Source organism: Syngnathus acus, chromosome 9 (assembly GCF_901709675.1).
Source record: "Syngnathus acus chromosome 9, fSynAcu1.2, whole genome shotgun sequence".
NCBI lineage: Eukaryota > Metazoa > Chordata > Actinopteri > Syngnathiformes > Syngnathidae > Syngnathus > Syngnathus acus.
Genome location: NC_051094.1, coordinates 19,738,042 through 19,760,440, shown reverse-complemented (window position 1 = coordinate 19,760,440; position 22,399 = coordinate 19,738,042). Strand labels below are relative to the sequence as shown.

Genomic DNA, 22,399 nt, shown 5'->3' with positions numbered 1-22,399 from the left:
ACTTGCAGCGTCTCTGATTTTAGCGTCGCCTTAGTCCTTGGTGTGCGGACATTTGAATGAGGAAGTGTCTGTGCCACTGATTATCTTGCAAACGGACACCTGTGTGCGCGTGAACTGGGAAGGGACGGGGGTGACACGCTCGCAACCAATCATGAGCGGTGGCTCACGTGTGCGTTCCCGTTCGGACTAGTTTAATTTATGTGGCTCACTCTGGGGTGCACAGGTCCCCGCGACAGTGCCGGCGGGCCACTTATTATTGATTTTATGACACAATGCTTCGGGCCGGTCTAAATAGGCCGGACTTTGGACATGCCTTGATTAACTGCTCTGTGGCTGATTTTAGAGAAATGAGCAGCCTCTCTGCAGCTGCGCAGCTGAAGTGCCCTGACACATCTGTCATTTATTAATAATGATTTCCCTACAGTGCCGTGCAATTGGCTGGCAACCGGTTCAGGGTGTCCCCCGCCTACTGCCCGATGACTGCTGGAATAGGCTCCAGCACGCCCGCGACCCCCGTGGGGACAAGCGGTATAGAAAATGGATGGATGGATGAATTTCACTACAAAACTAGTCTGATAGTCTTTACAATGATTTCCAATGGGGAAATTGTGATTTATTCCTTCCTTCCTGACATCATCAACCAAGACATGGAGGGGAGGGGTTTGTGGGCCTATTTGTCATTAATAGTGGGTGTTTTTAAAGGCATTTGTTGTTTCATTAATTCTCCAAAATGAATGGATAAAATAGAAAATGGGTGTTTTTAAAGGCATTTGTTGTTACATTAATTCTCCAAAATAAATGGATAAAATAGAAAATGTTAACAGTTTTCATTTTCCTGATAAAAAACTAACTGGGCTAGTTAGTGAAGAATGAACCGTTCTTAGTTTACCATTTCTTTAATTGGTCTAACAAAACAGAGTGAGCGAAAGATAGAGCGAGAACGAGAGAGAAGATAGAGTAAGCGCGAACGAGAGAGATAAGAGATACATAGAGAATAGCGATAGACTGAGATATATAGAGAGAGCAGAGAGGTAAAGAGAAAGGTAGTGATAGAAAGAAACTGAGATAGAGATAGCTAGAGACAGATATAGAAAGAGACAGAAAGAGATAGAAAGTTATATAGAGATATATAGCGATAGCTAGAGAGAGGGAGCTAGACAGAAATAGAGACAAAGAGATAGAGCAAGAGAAAGCTAGAGATAGCAATATATAGAGTGATACAGATAGAGATACAGATAGAGATACAGATAGCGATAGACAGAGAAAGAGAGAGAGAGAGAGAGAGAGAGAGAGAGAGAGAGAGAGAGAGAGAGAGAGAGAGAGAGAGAGAGATGCAGAGACATAGCGAGGTAGAGAGAAAGACAGTGAGAGAGAGACAGAGAGATAGAAAGAGATAGAGCACCACCCTGGGGGCGGTGGAAAGATCTGGGGGGGCGGTGAGGAAGAAAGGGGCGGTAGGGGGGCGGCAGTCGATTTGTACACAACACGCCGCTCTGGCCCAGCCAGTTTTTGGTTACAAAAAAAAATCTCTGACTGCTATCAAGTGCTGTGGAACAAGGTCAAGATGTACTTCATTGCCTTCCCAACATCATATTTAGTAGAACGGGGCTTCAGTGCAGTCACCTTGCTTCTTTCCAAGCAAAGAAACCGACTGAAAATTACTGACCGCGGGGATCTACGACTTCTTAGTGAGTTCCAGCCTGATGTTGAGAAGCTTATGTCCCTGCACCAAGCACATCCATCCCATTAATATTACGTGTGAGACAATGAAGGTTACTGGTGGAATGTTTATTTACGATTCTATGTTGCTGAAACAGTTAAAACTGCTAAAAAATAAATTGGTTTACTAAATACTAAATTGGGTTTTATTTGTGAAATACACATTTGTGTTTAACCTTTCTCTTTTCAAATTGCAGCAAACCAAATATCAAGAAAGAGGTGTTTGTTTCCATATGTGCCTTGGGGGGGGGGGGGGGGGGGGGGTGGCACTAGGAATTCACTGGGGAGCCAAAGGGGGCGCCAGCCTGCAAAAGTTTGGGAACCACTGAGATAGAGGATAGAAAGATAGGGAGATAGAGATGGATAGAGATAGCTAGAGAGAGAGAGGGAGATAGAGGAGAAAGCTAGAGAGAGATAGTGATATATAGAGAGATACAGATAGAGATATAGACAGAGAGAGATGAAGAGAGATCGAGATACAGCGAGAGATACAGAGAGAAAGAAAGATAGAGACAGAGAGTGAGGGAGAGACAGGGATGGAAAGAGATAGAAAGAAAGATATATAGAGAGCTACCTATAGAGATACAAATAGAGACAAAGATATAGATAGTGAGAGAGAGATGTCTAGAAATAGAGTGACAGGGAGATAGAGCGAGAGAGAGAGAAAGAGAGAGAGAGTGAGGGAGACAGAGCTAGAGAGAGAGGGAGATAGAGCTAGAGAGCGAGAGCGAAAAAATTATGTTTTTCATTCGTGCAAGTTCATGAGATTTAATCATATTTACTTGGAAGAGTGTTAAGGCCTAAATGATATTTCAACACAAAGTGCGTTAGAGTTTGGACCATCTTTTTCCAGAACTAACTATATACTATACACAACATAGACCACTTATCTGTGATTGTTGAAGTTGTGACATTAACATACCTGAGGATCTGCTTGAATTAAAAACAAATCCAGGCCTACACAAAGGAGACAAAATAATGACATTACTTACAGTTTAACACCGGAGCCCAGATGTAGTAGACTCACTCTGCAGTTCTGTGGGGATGGTAGCCAAGGTTGATGGGTGGAAGGGTATTCCATAATCAGCAAGTGTAGAGGTCAAATATGATGGGTCCAAGGCCTGAATAGTTGACATGTGTATATTGGAAGGCTGATAGGTCAATACTCTGCAAGGATACAGTCACAGGTCAATGCAGGTAATTAAAAACCAGTAGAAAATTACAATTACATCAAACTATCAGAATTAATATATATGAAATGAATCAGGTTCACAGAGGCAGTATTTTGTGCTGTAACAAACCCCTTTGGATGCATGTCCTCGTTTTTAGAAATGTAAACACAGCGTTTCTTAAGAGGAGGATCTGTGCTCTTGTCTTCATCATCAGAGGAGGAGCTTTCCAGAGTCAAATCAATGACATCTGCCTTCTTGGTGGGGCAGGCGTAAGCAGAATGTGGAGCCACCAAAGATTGTCGCAAAGGAGTTGAGGCTAAAAATAACAAACAACCACACGTAAGATTTTTTCTCATTTCAATGTGCATCTTTAAAACCATGACTGATATGGGACTCAAAAGTGGTTTGGAATCCCATTTTGGGTGCATTGTGACAGTGTGTAGTAAAAATTACAGTTCGTGTTGAAAAGTCCACAATGACCTGTCTTGCAGCTGCCTATAAACACTTTGTTGTAATGCAGCACAAAAAAGCATGCTCAATTACCGTATTTTCCCGACTATAAGGCGCACCTAAAAACCTCAAATTTTCTCAAAAGCCGACAGTGCACCTTATAGTCCGGTGCGCCTTATATATGGACCAAATTCCGGCTGGAATTTGGTCCACATTTAAACTGGCCCGAAGCATTGTGTCATAAAATCAATCATAAGTGGCCCGCTGAAGACTATGAATCATGAATCAAAAAGACTATGGATCATTATTTTGTGATTATAAAGTAATTTGTTGCGTCTAAAGTTGAAATAAAAAAGATAAAATGGGGAATGATTTGATTTGGATTAAAAATCTGACATGATGCAACCTGGCCTGTTCACTGCTGTCACAAACACCATTATCACCCTTCTTATTCATACAACAATAACAACAATAAAACAAACTTAATACATCTAATAAAAAAATTCATTCAACTTTCTTAAAATTTTAATTTGTTATTATTTTAATCTTTAACTTTTCTGGTAGTGCAATTGACAACAGATTCTCATTTGCAATATCAACTTATCTGCAAAGGATATAGTAAAGGATATAGTTACATATTTACAAGTTCCTTCACAATGGTAATGGTTCGTGGAATGTCGGTGCGAAAGGTCGGCCCCTATACAGGACTGTCTCAGAAAATCTATGCATTAATGGTGCGCCTTACAGTCCGGTGCACCTTATATATGGACAAAGTTTTAAAATGAGCCATTTATTGAAGGTGCGCCTTATAGTCCAGTGTGCCTTATAGTCCGGAAAATACGGTATTTATATACCTATACTAGTATTTTTCAATCACAAACCAAGGACCTAAACAATGAAATATTTAACCTATGTCATGTGACTTGTCTTTATTTTTGGAAAAAATTGACAGGCATGCTTCAGAAAGGACTTAACGGGTGTAACAGTATGTGCTTGTATTTAGATCTTTCCGTACGGCTCAGAGACATACAGAGTTGCAGCACATCAAGGGGAAGTGTAACAGGAACCCCCAATTGCCATGAACACTGGTAATGGGTCGTGGAATGTCGGTGCGAATGGTAGTATTTTTCAATCACAAACCAAGGACCTACACAATGAAATATTTAACCTATGTCATGTGACTTGTCTTTATTTTTGGAAAACATTGACAGGCATGCTTCAGAAAGGACTTGACGGGTGTAACAGTACGTGCTTGTATTTAGATCTTTCCGTGCAGCTCAGAGACATACAGAGTTGCAGCACATCAAGAGGAAGTGTAACAGCAACCCCCAATTGCCACTCGTTCAAACTGAGAACAAACTGTACAGCTCAGTCCCTGGCATGCTGCCATCATTTATGGCAAAATGCTCTCGGTTGTATGTGAAACTCGTCTTGAGAACAAAAAATATAGATATGTACAGATGGTGGTAGAGACAACTAATACATTTTACCTCGTAGGCTCGAAGCTGTCCATTTTGTTATAGAAAGTTTACACATGACTGTTTAATTGCAAGGCTTTAGTGAAAGAGGGCGGACAAAGATAGGCAATAAGACTGAAAATTATATCACAAGTATTTCTTATTAGTCAACATCAGAATTTTTTTTACTACTGAAAATAAAGACAAAAAAACAACAACACTAAAGCATACGATTAAGAGAAAAACAATATTCAAACGATCTGGTAGCAAACAAATTTTCAAGGAATGTGTACATTGTAATGCAGTGTAATGTATAATGTTTACTGTACATTCATGATCTAAGCTCCAGCAGTGCCACCATAAATGCTTATTTTTGGAAGTCGCGACCTCAAATCAGTAACATTATGTGGTTGTAGTTACCTTCATTGGTTGTTCATAAAATGGAAGTGTGGCAAACTAATGTGCTCTTCTCTTGACCATCCAAGTCCCTTATTTGTACACTACATATCCGTCTGAAGGTGTTTAATCTCGTTTGTGTGGCAGGTTTCAGGACTAGGCCTCTAACCCACAGGGTATTGTTGAGCAGATTTCTATTGCAGTTTGCTCTTAGGTAATTTCAATGTTTCCAATTGATTCAATAAAATGAATCTTGGCAAGGCACTTGTCCATTCGTGGACGAAAATTCATGTTGAAGAGGTTGTCATATTATGGAGTAACGAACACACACAGGTATCAAAACTCCCGTGGCGTAATCTTGAAGGGGAACGAGTGTGGAGAGGACATATTAAATAGATAATTAAGTGGGAGAAGTTTGTTAGGTTCCCAGTTCTTTATCTTTAATGCTCAATATGCTAACAGTAATTACCAAGAGGCGGCCTTCACAGTTCGACTATTTAATGTATGCCAGAATGATCGTTGCACAGCTGTGGAGCCCTTTCTGCGAGATGCGGAAGAAGGTCTAACTGCCAACGCCAAGGTTCTTGCTCTTATACTACTCTGGGCCGCCTTCTTGCAAGGAGGCGACTCTGCCTAGCTTGTGTGATAATGTGTGTGACCTTGTAGTCTTAATTGAGAGCGACTTCTACATATGTGCAAAGAGTGTCATAGAGAAGAGAAAGCTAATAAAGCAAGAGAAGGGTTACAGCGATATAACGGCATAGCTCAAGCTACCTAGCTAATCACATGTGCCAAAGAGGCCTATTCTAACAAGTTCACTTGCTAAAATTCAATTTGTAACCGGAACATTTGCCAAATTATGTAAGAATGTCTATGACTATTGGGACAGATGAGGAGGGATTTGATAAATATATCAGTAAATCACCAGCGTGGGTAATGTCATGTCATACATCCTCAATTTGAAGACAAATGGCCAGCGGTTCAACAGCGAACTCGAATAAAAGGGGTGAAAGGAGGCAGCCTTGTCTGGTACCACGTGGAGGGCAAAAGAAGATCTCACACTGTGCGTAATTATACACACAATCGGAAAGTCATAAAGCAATCTAATCCACGTGATAAAATCACTTTGAAAAAACTTTGCCAAAACAAACAAGTACCTCCATTTAACCCTGTCAAACCCCTTCTTCGCGTCCAAAGAAATTACCACCAAGAGACACCTTGTGTTGATCAAGAAGTTGAGTCCAGCCATAAACACAGTCTGGTCAGTTGAGATTAGCGTGGGCAGTGATTGCTGCAACCTTGTGGCTCGGATATTGGCCAGAATCTTCTGGTTGACATTCAAAAGACTGTTGGGCCTATAGCTGCCACATTCCAATGGATCTTTATCTTTTTTAAGGTGAAGACAAATGTCAGCTGCCGACAACATTTGAAGCAGCCTGCCAATGGGATATGGTTCATTGTAAGTATTAACCAGGTGGGGTTCAACAAATCTATATATAATTTGTAAAACTCCACCCAAAACCGTCTGGGCCAAGGGATTTATATGAATGCTGCTGTACAATTGCTTCAAGAACTACCTCTGACAAGGCAAATGGGCAACCATTGTCGTAGACAGGTCGGGATCAACTGTTGGGTAGGTGAGAGTTACAATCCTCTCAGGTTTGTGATAGGGAGTCTGATTTATAAAGGTCAGAATAAAAATCCAGGAAGGCAGCGGTGACCGATTTAGGACCAGATAGTGCGGGATAGTGCGATAGACTATACGGGGAATTAGTTGCGAAAGGTTTGTGGCTCTAACCTGTTGCGCAAGAACCCTACCAGCCTTATCACTCATTTTGAAATAATGTTTTAGTCCTCAGCATTTTCAATTACACCTTAGCTGTTAGAAAAATGTATATATATATATGTTATCATGCGTTCTCTAATCAATGCTTTACCGCAGTATTACTGCAATATATGCTTGCTGTTTGGCCTTGCTGTTCTTATGATGTACCACAGAAGAGAAAAGTTACGGCTGGGTCAGGAGAGAGGTTACAGCTGGGTCAGACAGGACCAGCTGACAACTCAGCAAAAAGAAGACATCTACCGAGACAGTTCCTTTCTAACAAAGACCACTTTGTTAAACAACATGCCTCATTGCTGTCTTGCACCTCAGATGAACCTACAAGTGACCATCATTGTCAGGGTTTTCCAAACTATCTTAATCGTAGGATTATGTCGGAATGTATGTATCCAGTAATAAATAACCTAGCTTGTCCCATTCTACACAATGTCGTAAAGCATCCCTTGCTATGTTTCGACTAGAGGTCAAAGGTTTTCTTCTCTATCCAGGCCACTCAAATTCCTCTTCCCACATGTTCTTATCAGTATGTAAACACCTAGTGATTTCTTCCTTACGAGGCAAAGCCCACATGCGTTCCCCCTCCTCTTTTAGGGGCTTTTGTCTCACGATTTGTGGGTAGGGCAAATCCCAATAAAAAGAGCGGGAGTGCATACAGATATTTAGTGTAGTGAGATTGTTGTGAAGCTATCTGTACTGCACTCCTCGCGAGAAAAGACTTAATATTCTGTCTCACTTGTGGTTTGTTTGCTGTTGCTCTTCTCTTGAAATTTGTTCGGTCAGCGAAAAAACCTAACAGAAATTGGGGGCTCGTTCCGGGGTCTCGACACACCTGGCGGTTCCAGCGGACTCTTCGACGCAGGCGAAAATCCTCGGCCGAGGTAAACAAAAGCCCTTTGACGGGACTGTCTCGATCAGTCCGGCTGGACACCGGGAGGGTTGACGAGATCTTCCGAGGAGGAGAATCAGCAGATCGTGAGTAGGAATATTAATTCTACTAAAAAGGAATGAATGAGCTGTGACAAGAGGTCACTTAATACGAGCAGTGACAAGAGGTCACTTAAAAAATGAATGAGCGGTGACGAGGTCACTTGAAACGAGCAGTGACAAGAAGTCACTTAAAGACCTTGAGAATTCTAGACCCTATCAAGTGCAATTAGAAACAGTTAAATTCCGCAGGGGCGGTGTGGAGCCCCCTAACTTTTTACGTTAGTTAAATTCCGCAGCAGGAGTGCGGACTCCTCTGTTATTAAAAATCGCGCGTGGTATGCTTGTGTCCGGTTTGACTGAGAGTGATCTCATTTGAGCGCTCCTCTATATAAACACACAGGATTGTAAACAGTGGCTTTGTGTGGGTGCAGAGGCAAAAACTCTCCGCTCCCTTCGGGGAGGTGAAAGGAGACTTACCACACATCGAACTTTTAACCACTGTCCTGTGAATAAAGTTGGTTTTAGGACACTGTAGGTGCCATTCAAACTACCAACTCCAAAATTTAGAAAAATAAACCATGGGAAATTTAGATAGTAAGCGAAAGTCCCTACCCCGACATGAACTAAAATGCAAAGATTGGAAAATAATTGAAGGGCAGGATCCCGACCGACTTAAAAAAAGATTTCGATAAATGGGTTAAAAAATATAAATTTGAGGGAGAACTAGAAGAAGTACAAGAGCGGGAAGAGAAAACACATGCTACAAATTCAAAACTAAAGATCATAGACATAAATCATGCCCTCCATGCGGAAAAAGTAGTAATAGACAAACAAAAACGAAAACGAATGAAAGCTACAAAAGACACTTTTCTGGTAGACCAGGATAGTGACACTTTTTACCAAAATGCAGGCAGAGGACAGAAAGGCCAGAGAGGGCGAGCAATGTCTAACAGAGGAGGCTTTAGAGGCCGAGGGAGAGGAGTTCTGCAACCTCCAATAGAATGCTGGAATTGCGGAGAAAACGGTCACATGGCACGTGACTGCACAAATTAACAAAGACAGTTATGATTAGGCCAAAACCAAATCAAATCAGGTTTCCATGTAATGAAGTGGGAACCTGGCTGCCAAAATCAAAGAGAAATTAGCTTAAATATACAGGAGATATTTGTGTTAAAGGGATAAAGTAAGATAAAGAAACACTGAAGTTAAAATTGGCTAAATAAATGGAAAAGAATTACAAATAGCTTCTAGAAGTAAAATAAAGAATAAATCTGACAAGTAAGACGAGCAAAAAGGTGTTCTTAGTGGGATCTATGTGGTCTTATACGTATGTTGTGCGTCATCCTTTTGTGTTGGTGTGTGTGCGTGTGCGCGCAGAGGATCCTCATGAGTGGGTGTGTATATGAGTGTGTGTGTGAGTGAGATGTGTGTTCTATGAAAGAAAAATTGAAGAATAAGGGAAGTGAAGAAAAATCCAAAGAGAGCTTGTTGTTGCATAGGCAGGAAGATGATGAAACGACATCAGCGCGGCCTCGCTTGAGGGCCGTAGCTGAGGGTGTGGTCAAATGAGACAACAAATGTTGTGTAGAAGACATTGAAAGATGTCGAATGTGAACATGACAAAGGGCGCAACAGCAAAGCTGGCCTGCCCTTTGAGAGGGTGAGACTGATAAGCGTGCCTGCGCTCGCGCGTTGTCGCGGGGCGGGGCTGTGCGCGTGGGCCTTTGCTATGCTCGTGTGGGCGGTGGGCCGGCATCATGGTTGTTGCAGGAAATGGCCAGCCTGTGACCAATCAACATTGATGCTGCGCCCCCCCTCGCACGAGGGGTGCTATGGCTGCGGGCGAAGCAGGGAAAGTGCGAGTTTCTCAGAGAATGCTTGAATATTTGAAGCAGGGTGATGCTTAAGAAAGATGTGACAATATTTGCATGAAGGATAATAGGCACTGATGAGAAAAGGAGTATAACCAAAACGTCAAAACAGAGGATGACGTTGGCGCAGCGTTGTTTGTTGGTATTAAAAGATTAGATTAAAAAAGATTAAAGTCCCAATGATCGTCACACACACACCTGGGTGTGGTGAAATTTGTCCTCTGCATTTAACCCATCCCCGTGTGATTTTAATCCATCCCCTGGGGGAGAGGGGAGCAGTGAGCAGCAGCGGTGCCGCGCTCGGGAATCAGTTGGTGATCTAACCCCCCAATTCCAACCCTTAATGCTGAGTGCCAAGCAGGGAGGCAATGGGTCCCATTTTTATAGTCTTTGGTATGACCCGGCCGGGGTTTGAACCCACAACCTTCCAGTCTCAGGGCGGACACTCTACCACTAGGCCACTGAGCTGGTATTGTTTGTGAGCTGTGTCTCTGCTGTTTTTGTGTTGTCTGTGTGCTGTCAGTGTTATGTGTTAAAATTGGCTAATGTAGGTGCACAAAAGAATTTGCTAGACTGTAGTCTATCTGATTTGCACCGCAAAACAAAAGCAATTTTGTGAAAATAAGAAGAAAAGAAAGGCAAGCAATTTTTTGTGGGCAGAAACTGGTCCACACTGCATTAATGCCTAGCCCTGATGAAACAAAATTTGAGAGATGGAAAGAACTTGCTTTCTGGAATTGGATGAAGCAAAATTATTAAATAACAACATTTCAAAGCTAAATTTAGAAGAAATAGTCGATTGGTTGTGTCAAGACTACACAAGTTTTTACATTTGAGAATAAGAGAGTGATTGAGTTAGTTAAAGTTAAGAAACAACAACAATTGACTATTATATTAATTTACTGGCGGTTATTTTGTTGGTTTTTATCTTTTTATCTTAATTGGTTTGACACCTTGAGGGAGAAAAGATTAGGATGTGGAACACGGGTTGAGACAACCAGTTACACACGCAAAGCATGTGTGCACTGGGACACTGAGAAGCATTTTGAAAGGTGTGTCAAATTAAATGAAAGTCAAGTCAAAGTCAAAGTCAGCTTTATTGTCAATCCCTTCATACGTCAAGACACACAAAGAAACCGAAATTCCGTTTCCTCCATCCCACGGTGACGAGACATACAAGTAGGCGACACAAAACAAAAACAAGTAGGCACAAACCATAAATAATAAATAATAAATAAAATAAAATGAGCGATGAATAAAAACAGACCAATAACCCATTGAATATGAGGGGCAAAACCGAGCCAGTGAGCATACAGCAAGAACAGGACGCTACGCAAATGAAGATGAAATCATATGTAGTAATACAACACTTTACTACATATGGATGCTCTAAATCATACAATTGAGTAAAATAAAACATACATTTTGATTTTCATTCAAATTGCTAAGATTCTTGTGATAAACAATGAGAGAATGATTGAAAGGAAACTACAAGGAACTACAACTAAGCTAGTTGTGGAAGCAGTCCAATTGCCACGAAAAATAGCTATATGCACGTGTGCAGGGCACACATGAGACTGATAAGGTGCCAAGAGGTAACAAGCTTGCGGACGGAACCGCATAGCTGTAGTGCAAAAGACGCTTCAAATTTTGTACACACAAGAAGCAGATTAAATTACTGAAACGTTTTTAAAGATGTGCAGCGACAAAGTCCATAGACTGAAATTCGATTATGGACGAAAAGAGGGGCAAGAGTGGAGAATGGTATCTATAAATGACCAGAAGACTGACCTATCCTACAAAAAGCCTATATAAATGGGCAGCAATATTGAGCCATGGTGTGTGTCACATGGCTCAAGAGGAGGGTTAGTGGGGCAGTTCATTCAGCTTTATACAACATATGGATTTGATTCATATTCAAAACATTTATAAAACAAAATTTTTGTAGAGTTTGTTTAACATGTGCTAAACACAATCCACAGGGTTATAATGCCTGGTCATAATAGATGCATTCTCAAAATGGTTTGAATTGGCTTCAACAAAAACACTGAATGCCTTAACAGTGGAAAAAAAAAACGTTATGTAAAGAAATAATACCGAGATATGGGATTTCGGAAATTAATTCTCATGACAGGACTGGTATAAAGTGTGAAAATGTGCATGGAAAAAAGTGGAAGATCATGGACAAAATGTTTAGACCTGGTCAAACTGTACATAAATATTACAAGTACTGTGGGTTTAACCCCGTATGAAAAATTGTTTGGGCGACAATATAGATTACCATGTTTCAAAACCAAGTGGGATACTAAGGATGATTCAAATTTGGCATTTACATTTTATATTTATAATTAATATTTTTAAGGCAAAAAGAACAAAGCACGTTCTCATTAAGAGCATTGAAAACGAAACACTGGTGTTCTTCCAAGGGGGAAGGGCCACATTGAATATCGATAATTACATCAACTGCCATTAAAATAGCAGAAAGGTCAGTTGAGGTGGTCCTAGCAAATTACAAAAGGGTAATTTCTTTTGAGGTAACGTCCAATCGGAAAAAGTGACCCAAAGGAAGCCTTACCTCTTAGAGAAATGCCGGGAACAAGAAAATGGAACAATGACGTTATTGCATGTAAGGTGGCTATCTTTGTTGCCATTTTGTTAACTTCAGCAATATGGTATTTGTGGGAACTAAGTCATAATGAGTAGGGGAGAGATGAGTGAACAACTTATATTGATCACTCCCAAAAAACAATGCTGCATTGTAGCAATTTAAAAGATCAATTTGACCTTTGCAGGATGATCTGCTGTGTCGGATCTGGACTGCAATGAAAATATGATGTTTATATGTGTACTTTGTCAACAACCGCTGTAGATGTTAAAGAATGGGATGATTATATCTAAAACGAATGTGGATAATTTGTTTCAGGTAACTATAAGAGTTGCTGAAAAACGAAACAATTGATTGCTAATGGCAAAACAAGCTGCAAAGACAGAAACAAAAAGTGAATATGTCATATGTATGGATTTGCGACCGATTCTTTATGTTGTATCGTTGCCATTGACCAAAGATTGTGTGACATCTGTCACATCTACTGATTGTGAAATGTGTGACAGAGCATTCTATATAGTAATATCCATTGAAAAAAGAAAAAAGAAGCCATTGCTTTCAGAGAATGTAGTCAAGCTAAATTGTATATGTATCAACATGCCAAGATCTGGGAAAAAGCTGGAAAAACAAACAAACAAAATGTCTTTAAATTTGAGAGTCGACGATGATCTGACTGAAATTGATGCAATCAGAGTCCCCAGAGGAGTTCCTGATTAATAAGAATTAATTGACCAAATTGTAGCAGGATGGGAGTCTTCCATTTGCTGGTGGTGTACGATGAACAAAAACGTCGACATGATAAATTACAACCATTGCAACATGCAGAAATTGCGCAAACGGACACAAGCGGGACTTGTGGCAGTGCACGGACAGCTAGCCACGCCTTCCCTAATGTCAATCCAGAACCGCAATGCTCTTGTTATGTTGGTGTCTGAGAAAGGAAGGGTCTGCGCAATGTTCAGAGAACAATGCTGCACCTTCATCCAGAACGACACCGCCCCTGATGGGAGCCTGACGAAGGCGATTGCAAGCTTGCAATCCCTCAAAACGAGGATGAAAGAGCACAACAAGTGGATGACTGCTTTTGGGAAGTATAAAGCCCTTGTGTCCTCAATTACTGCTATACTCACCTTGTGTGGTTGTTGTTGTATTCCATGTCTCCGTGCTCTGTTTAATCGTCTCATCACTACAGCAATATCGCCCATGGAAGACAAGATGGCCGGGGTATGCCTAATGTCTGAACGCCAGCATGTTGATGATAACGATGATGATGATGGAATTTTTGCACTTGGGTTTACAGACTTCTTCCCAGATCTGGGTGTTTCCGAATGATAATATCGCAACGTTTATCCTTTCTTGGTGTAAACTTATTTGTGCTCATACTTGTGATTCTACGGCTGAAAATCTTTTTGAAGTGGCCGCTTTTAGGTGATAAGATGGTCTCTGAGAACTTATGATACACAGGAGGGAATTGTTAGAAAAATGTATATATATATATATATATGTTATCATGCGTTCTCTAATCAATGCTTTACCGCAGTATTACTGCAATATATGCTTGCTGTTTGGCCTTGCTGTTCTTATGATGTACCACAGAAGAGAAAAGTTACGGCTGGGTCAGGAGAGAGGTTACAGCTGGGTCAGACAGGACCAGCTGACAACTCAGCAAAAAGAAGACATCTACCGAGACAGTTCCTTTCTAACAAAGACCACTTTGTTAAACAACATGCCTCATTGCTGTCTTGCACCTCAGATGAACCTACAAGTGACCATCATTGTCAGGGTTTTCCAAACTATCTTAATCGTAGGATTATGTCGGAATGTATGTATCCAGTAATAAATAACCTAGCTTGTCCCATTCTACACAATGTCGTAAAGCATCCCTTGCTATGTTTCGACTAGAGGTCAAAGGTTTTCTTCTCTATCCAGGCCACTCAAATTCCTCTTCCCACATGTTCTTATCAGTATGTAAACACCTAGTGATTTCTTCCTTACGAGGCAAAGCCCACATGCGTTCCCCCTCCTCTTTTAGGGGCTTTTGTCTCACGATTTGTGAGTAGGGCAAATCCCAATAAAAAGAGCGGGAGTGCATACAGATATTTAGTGTAGTGAGATTGTTGTGAAGCTATCTGTACTGCACTCCTCGCGAGAAAAGACTTAATATTCTGTCTCACTTGTGGTTTGTTTGCTGTTGCTCTTCTCTTGAAATTTGTTCGGTCAGCGAAAAAACCTAACATTAGCCATTGTCAGACTGTTGTAAAGAGCATCCGAAAGGGCGGTGGCATCTAAATATAGATACATTTAATTATATTTATAATTAATCATTTATATTTATATTGTAATATATTTATTTAAATAATACTAGACATGGGAAGACCAGAGAGCATTACATTAATTGGGGCAAGATGTTCTGCGTTAATAGCAGATAGAATAGGATTGACCTTAGTGATACAGTGTTCGCTATAACGCGGTTCAGAAGTCGAAAATTGGTTCGTAAGTAGACGCAAAGAAATTGCGAAGCTCTGGTTTGTATCTCAAAAAGTTTGTAAGTACAGGTGTTCGTAAGTAGAGGTACTGTAATGGTAAGAGATAGCAGTGTCATACAGACCATACACAGCAGTACCATACAGTAATACCATAACATTTGAGGTTGCTAAGCCTTAGGTTAGGACCAAATCTAAAGCATTACCATTTTTATGTGTCACGGCATCTGTTATTTGCCTGAAAATTGTTTGAAAAGTAAAGTAAAGGCCCTGTCCCACTTGGTGGTGAAAAATTCTTTAGGTCAAAGCTCGCAAATGTATGTGTTCTAGGTCACCTAATATTCCACAAACGCTCGTCCACAGTTTTAGTCGATTTTGTTTTTGCAACCAAAATTAAACATTTTCTAAATTCCATTGTGGCAACAAAAAGGACATCTGATGATAGTTTCATGAACATTGGCAACCTTGAACAAACTCTGACAAGAATACAACGCTACCTTTGCAAACATGCAAATATCCCACCACAGTGTGATAGGGACTGAAATAGTTCAGAGGGGGAATTCATATGAATACTAAATTTACATATAATTAGTAATATTATCTGATTGGGTCAGCATGTCAGCCACAAATTCAGAAAATTCATCTGAAAATCCAAAGTAAAGCCGGATAGACGGCGGGCCGAACACGATTTAAGTGAACTTGATTGATCTGCATCGAGGGAGTACACAATTCTTTGTGTGATATCTAGTTATCATATTAAGTCAAAAACAATTTGTTGGGAGCTAATTTTTGGTCATCCTTTTTCACAATCTTACATTTTAATGAAATGTTTTCTCGTGCATATCGTTGGACACCTGTAATTGGCAGACGGGGATTTAGAACCCCCCAAAATGTAAACAAGATGCATTTTGCTGTCTGCATTGCATTGGAAGACAGTAAATACAATTCTAATAAAACTTTCAAGACTATGATCTAACTTGTGTAGTGTTTTCATTCAATTTTACTAAGATAGTTGAACCCTGGCATATTTCCTCTTGTATTTCGCAAACTGTATTCAGCCATACTGACGTTACCGAGCTTGCTTGCAATTAACCTAGATGGCTAACGTTAACGTAATATTAACGTTAGTGCTTGTAACGTTACTAGGTGCCATATTTATTTATTTATTTAGGTATTTACAGTGGTAAAGATTGAAGATGGAGTGCTGCATGCATGTGTGCAATTCATGTAAAGAGCCCACTAAAATAATTCCATTTGCAGAGACAAGTTGGGTCAAATGTATTAATTGTACATTGCAGTGGGCTAATTTAGATGTCCCAGAGAGTGCAATAGGACAATTTGCTGTTAAAACATTCAATTTAACAGTTAACAGCCCGATTCCAGATGTGCTAGCTAATGCAGGTTACCACAGCGAATGCTACGTGCAATTTGCAAACACACGGAACATAGAGGCTGTCCGCGAGGAAGATAAAAATGACAAAGACCGCAAAAGGTTCGTACCAAATGCACTTTAAACATATGACACATGATTACTGTATTTTATCTTACTGGAGTGGCCGTGAAATTTGCCCTGGTTTTTCTCTTCAGGAGAAAGCTATCAATATGGGTGGGAGAGACGTGTATTAATCCTGTAACATGGACACAGCATCTTAATCCTGTAACATGGGCACAGTTTGTATGAGTCAAGGTCAGATCTAGCCTGGAATTGACAGGAATCAACAGAATGTTGATTTTGTGATGTGTAAATACAGTGCAGGGGTGTCCAGCTCAATCTTTGATCTTGCAAGATTACGATAGACCCCTCAGGCTAGGTTAGATTAGACCTAGAAGATATCTGTAGTGTCGTCCAAGGTTGAGCATCTGGGGAAACAGAAAAACAACCAATACATTTTGGAGCATTGCTACTACAATACATAAAGTTAGTCATTAATGAAGACTTATTTGAGATTGACTGGATGTCACTTCCTTCAGCCCCAGTCGGAATCCTGGAACTTGTGTACTGCTCCTGCAAAAAAACACAATGTATGAAGGGGAGCTGCACGTGCAAATCAAACATTCTACCTTGTACAGACGTGTGTGTGTTTGGACTGTCTGAACACTGTTAATTACAAATAGTAATGTTGTTATTGTGTTACCAATAAACACGCTAGTGTAACACCCAGCAAGAATGTGAAACAACTATTATTAGCATTGGGTTAGGGTTGTTTGACTAACGTTTATATTAGATTATTATCTGAGAAAGACGGTAAGGCGAAACCAGGAGTTACTGTAGCTACTCACTGTAACGTAAATTAGCCATGTATAATCTCTGAAGCCAAAATTGACTGCATATAAACTGCTGATGACTCCTAACATCCTATCACATTTTAGGGCTTTTCACACGGCACGTTCTTAGCTCCGGGGCTATCCTTAGCCATTTTCAATATGAATTTATATTAAATAAGAACTTACCAAGTGCGAACAAAGTCCATTGTTGTCAATAGAGCGGAGGCAATATTTACTTCCTAGATCCTGAGTTGGAGGAATGCCATTGGGAGACATCAAGTCACGTGACGTTGTTACGACTTTTGATTGGTTCTGCAGCAAGGATCCCTTTGCAGCAGTGCCTGTTGCGTTTCGCAATCAAACATTGATTTTCATAAAACGATGACCAAAAAACAGCTCCCAACAATCAGAAATGTGTTAATATAAAATCTATGTAGGTCATATTAAAATATCACATCCTCCCTACAACCAGATCAATCATTTCACTAACGAAAGCCTCTAGCGAGCGTCGGCCCGCCACCTAGGAGGGACAGTTAATAACTAAGATAAAACAGCAAGAATGCTGTGGATTGCATACCAAGAACTTCAAATATTTTCAAGGTTTTGTGATAGTGAGGGCAAGGTTTGTGAGCAGATTTGGAAACAAGAGATACAGCCTTTTGTGCGAGGACATGCAGCAGACAAAGTTTGGAGGAGAGGTCTCATTTAGTCGTAAAAACATTTACTTTTAACCAGGTCTTTCAAAAACCAATGATGTTAAGTTTATGGTCTCTAATGAGGATATGGATTTTGGATTTTCACCAACACAATCTCTAGTGGTAGTAAGATTATGTTAAGATTATGGGCTCTCATGAGTCATCGTACCGGTGGCCAAGAAGCCTGCCATCACAGGAGTGAATGATTGATTGATGACCACAGGAGCTGCTGAAAACCTTCTACATTGCTATCATCCAGTCTATCCTCTGCACCTCCATCCCTGTCTGGTTTGGATCGGCCACCAAACAAGACAAGCACAGGGAAAGATAATCGGAAAAGATGCGGAAAAGATAATCGGGACCAACCTCCCTTCTATCCAAGACTTGTACCTGTCCAGGATCAGAAAATGTGCAAGTAACATCTCTGCAGATTCTTCTCACCAGGACACAGTCTGTTCAAACTTCTCCCCTCCGGACGGCGTTACAGTGCGCTGTACGCCAAAACCAGCAGACAGAGACACAGCTTCTTCCCCCAGGCTGTCCCTCTGATGAACTCACGCCACTCATAGAGACTCAGAGTCATCACTGTGCAATAACATCCTGCTCTCGTCACTTAAATGTTGTTAGTTACCTGAATGTTGTCAGTTACTTAAATGTTATACAGAGGCTGATATCAACCGGAGTCAAATTCCCTGTTTGTCATGCACAAACATGGTCATTAAAGCTGATTCTGATTAACTAGCAGGGCTTTCCTCCGTGAGTCGTCAACTTATCGTGGTGGAGGAGTTTGCGTGTCCCAATGATCCTCGGAGCAATGTTGTCTGGGGCTTCATGGCCCTGGCAGGGTCACCCATGGCAAAAGGGTCCTAGGTGAGGGGTCAGACAAAGCACGACTCACAAGAACACCTTATGAAGAAAACAATATATGGACTTAGTTTTCCCACGCGCGGACGCGGGTCACCGGGGCCCCCCTCTGGAGCCAGGCCTGGAGGTGGGGCCTGAAGGCGAGTCTCTGGTGGCCGAGCCTTCGCCCACGGGGCCCGGCCAGGCACAGCCCGAAAAGGAAACGTGGGTCCCCCTTCCCATGGGGTCACCACCTGTGGGAGGGGCCAAAGGGCACCAAAGGGTGCAGAGTGAGCTGGGAGGCGGCGAAAGGTGGGGGACCTTGGCTGTCCGATCCCCGGCTGCAGAAGCTGGCTCTTGGGACATGGAACGTCACCTCTCTGGCTGGAAAGGAGCCCAAGCTGGTGTGCGAGGCAGAAAGGTTCCGACTAGACATAGTCGGACTTGCCTCCACACACAGTTTGGGTTCTGGTACAAGCCCTATCGAGAGGGGCTGGACTCTCATCCACTCTGGACTTGCCCACGGTGAGAGGCGTCGAGCAGGTGTGGGTATACTTATTGCCCCCCGGCTGGGCGCCTGCACATTGGGGTTCACCCCTGTGAACGAGAGGGTAGCCTCCCTCCGCCTTCAGGTGGGGGAACGGGTCCTGACTGTTGTTTGTGTCTATGCACCAAACGGCATCTCAGAGTACCCACCCATTTTGGGGTCAATGGAAAAAGTGCTGCAGAGCGCTCCTTCTGGTGATGCTAACGTTCTACTGGGTGACTTCAATGCTCACGTGGGCAACGACAGTGAGACCTGGAAGGGCGTGATTGGGAGGAACGCCCCCCCCCGATCTGAACTTGAGCGGTGTTCTATTATTGAACTTCTGGGCTCGACACGGATTGTCAATAATGAACACCATGTTCAAACATAAGGGTGTCCATGCACTTGCACCAGGACACCCTAGGCCGCAGATTGATGATTGACTTTGTAGTCGTGTCATCGGATTTGCGGCCGCATGTTTTGGACACTCGGGTGAAGAGAGGGGCGGAGCTGTCAACTGATCACCACCTAGTGGTGGGTTGGCTCCGATGGTGGGGGAAGATGCCAGTCCGACCTAACAGACCCAAACGTACGGTCTTCTGGGAACATCTGGCAGAATCCCCTGTCAGGAAGAGCTTCAACTCCCACCTCTGGCAGAGTTTTTGCCACATCGCGAATGAGGCGGGGGACATTGAATCCGGGTAGACCATGTTCCGTGCCTCCATTGTTGAGGCAGCCGACCTGAGCTGTGGCCGTAAGGTGGTCGGTGCCTGTCCTGGCGGCAACCCCCGAACCCCGCCGGCGGTAAGGGATGCCATCAAGCTGAAGAAGGAGTCTTATCGGGCTGTTTTGGCCTGTGGGACTCCGGAGGCCGCCGACACGTACCGGATGGCTAAGCGGAACGCGGCTTTGGCAGTTGCTGAGGCAAAAACCAGGGCGTGGAGGAGTTTGGCGAGGCCACGGAGAATGACTTCCAGACGGCTTCGAGGAAATTCTGGTCCACCATCTGGCATCTCAGGAGGGGGAAGCAGTGGACCGTCAACACTGTTTACAGTGGAGAGGGCGTGCTGCTGACCCCGACTCGGGACGTCGTGAGTCGGTGGGGAGAATACTTCGAAGACCTCCTCAATTCCACCGACACGCTTTCCATTGTGGAAGCAGGGCCTGGAGACTCTGAGGTGGACTCTCCAATATCTGGGGTCGAAGTCACTGAGGTAGTTAAAAAACTCCTCGGAGGCAAGGTCTCGGGGGTGGAGGAGATCCGCCCAGAGTTCTCAAAGACTCTGGATGTTGTGGGGCTGTCCTAGCTGACACGCCTCTAAAACATTGCGTGGACATCGGGGACGGTGCCTCTGGATTGGCAGACTGGGGTGGTGGTTCCCCTCTTTATGAAGGGGGATCAGAGGGTGTGTTCCAACTACTACAGAGGAATCACACTCCCCAGCCACCCTGGTAAGGTCTATTCAGGGGTGCTGGAGAGGACGGTCCGTCGGGAGGTCGAATCTCAGATTCAGGAGGATCAGTGTGGTTCTCTGGCCGTGGAACAGTGAACCAGCTCTATACCCTCGGCAGAATCGTCGAGGGTGAATGGGAGTTTGTTCAACCAGTCCACATGTGTTTTGTGCACTTGGAGAAAGCGTTCGACCATGTCCCTCGGGAATTTGTGTGGAGGGTGCTTCGGGAGTACGGGGTGCTGAACCAACTGCTAAGGGCGGTTCGGTTCCTGTATCATCGCTGCCAGAGTTTGGTGCGCATTTACGGCAGTAAGTTGGACTCGTTCCCAGTGAGGGTTGGACTCCGCCAAGGCTGCCCTTTGTGACCGATTGTGTTCATAACTTTTATGGACAGAATTTCTAGGCGCAGCCGATGTGTTGAGGGTGTCCGGTTTGGGGACCTCAACATTGCATCTCTGCTTTTTGCAGACGACGTAGTGCTGTTGGCGTCTTCAAGCTGTGATCGGTTCCCGGCCGAGTGTGAAGCGGTTAGGATGAGGATCAGCACCTCCAAATCTGAGTCCATGGTCCTCAGTCGGAAAAGGGTGGAATGCCCTCTCCGGATCGGGGATGAGATCCTGCCCCAAGTGGAGGAGTTCAAGTATCTTGGGGTCTTGTTCACGAGCGAGGGCAGGATGGAGTGTGAGATCGACAGACAAATCGGTGCAGCGTCAGCTGTAATGCGGACTCAGTTGGATGGATGGATGGATGGAAGTTGCTACCCAGCTATTGTTTTTTTTTTTCAGCTGCTAGACTCCCCTCCATAATGTAAGAAAATTCAGAGCTTTCTTTGACACCAGTTGAAGATACATCTTGTCAAGATGTGGTCTGCTTCTCATCCAAACCATATGTAAGTCTTTACGTCCTGGTATGGTGCCATGTCAGCACTAACAAATAGGGTATGTTGAGCAGCAGAGCCTCGTCATCTGTCCGTTCGCAACAAGTGCAGTGTGAAAAAGTCTAACAAGCTGACATTAGCCTTGATTGTAATACTCGTAGCATGACTTACTCATAATAGACTGCTCCTAAGCACTATATGTTAGAGTGGTGCTCACTCTAACTTATTTGCAAGAACCACACGGGAGACAGTATGCCCTTTGAGCACTTGCAAGTGGAGAAATCGTTCGTCACTGTGCATACAGCGATGTTTGAACGAAGTCTGACTTTGGATTCTTGCAAGACAGTATTTATTGAGAGAAAACAGGGTGGGGGTGAGAGTGGACAGGTTTGGAGAACCCCTGGCCTCTGGTCAAATCAGAGCAGGGGGTGTTTTACGACGTTGAGGGAAACAGGTAGGTTGCTTCCTCTGCAGCTGGTCAATCAGTAAAGAGGATGCAAACACTTTATTATACAAGGTTGTGGAAACAGAAACTAGTGGAGCATTTTAGATAACTAACTAAGCAAGAATGTTTCCACACCATTTGGAAAGTTTCAACAACTGAATGTGTAAACCTTCCAGAGTCAAGGAAAGGTGAACGGTTTTAACAAATAATAATTCTAGTCTACATTCCAACATAATCATACGATCAAAATAATCTATCAACCCTAACATTTCCCTCCTGTTTATCATATGATTATGTCACCCCGATTAACAAACATAAGCAAGAAAATATAATGAAGATAGAAAAATAAAAATAAAAACACAGAAACAGTA

General features: G+C 42.7%; 1 protein-coding gene and 1 long non-coding RNA gene across 4 annotated transcripts in view; both read right to left on the bottom strand.

The window, feature by feature from the left end:
* pias2 (protein inhibitor of activated STAT, 2) overlaps positions 1–22,399 on the bottom strand; it is a 181,245-nt gene that overhangs the window by 2,588 nt on the left and 156,258 nt on the right. For 2 of the 3 annotated variants that reach the window (XM_037259490.1, XM_037259491.1), the window contains 3 exons: positions 3,021–3,207; positions 2,747–2,886; positions 2,642–2,676 (listed from right to left, as the gene is read on the bottom strand). In XM_037259490.1, the coding sequence (XP_037115385.1) occupies positions 2,642–2,676; positions 2,747–2,886; positions 3,021–3,207 (362 nt within the window). Of the gene's footprint in view, positions 1–2,641; positions 2,677–2,711; positions 2,887–3,020; positions 3,208–22,399 lie in introns of all 3 variants that reach the window. The other variant, XM_037259493.1, reaches the window with a different exon arrangement.
* LOC119127559 lies at positions 16,890–18,110 on the bottom strand. Its single transcript, XR_005098845.1, has 2 exons — positions 17,375–18,110; positions 16,890–16,928 (listed from the first exon to the last, which is right to left on the bottom strand). It is a non-coding gene; the product is annotated as an uncharacterized LOC119127559 (long non-coding RNA).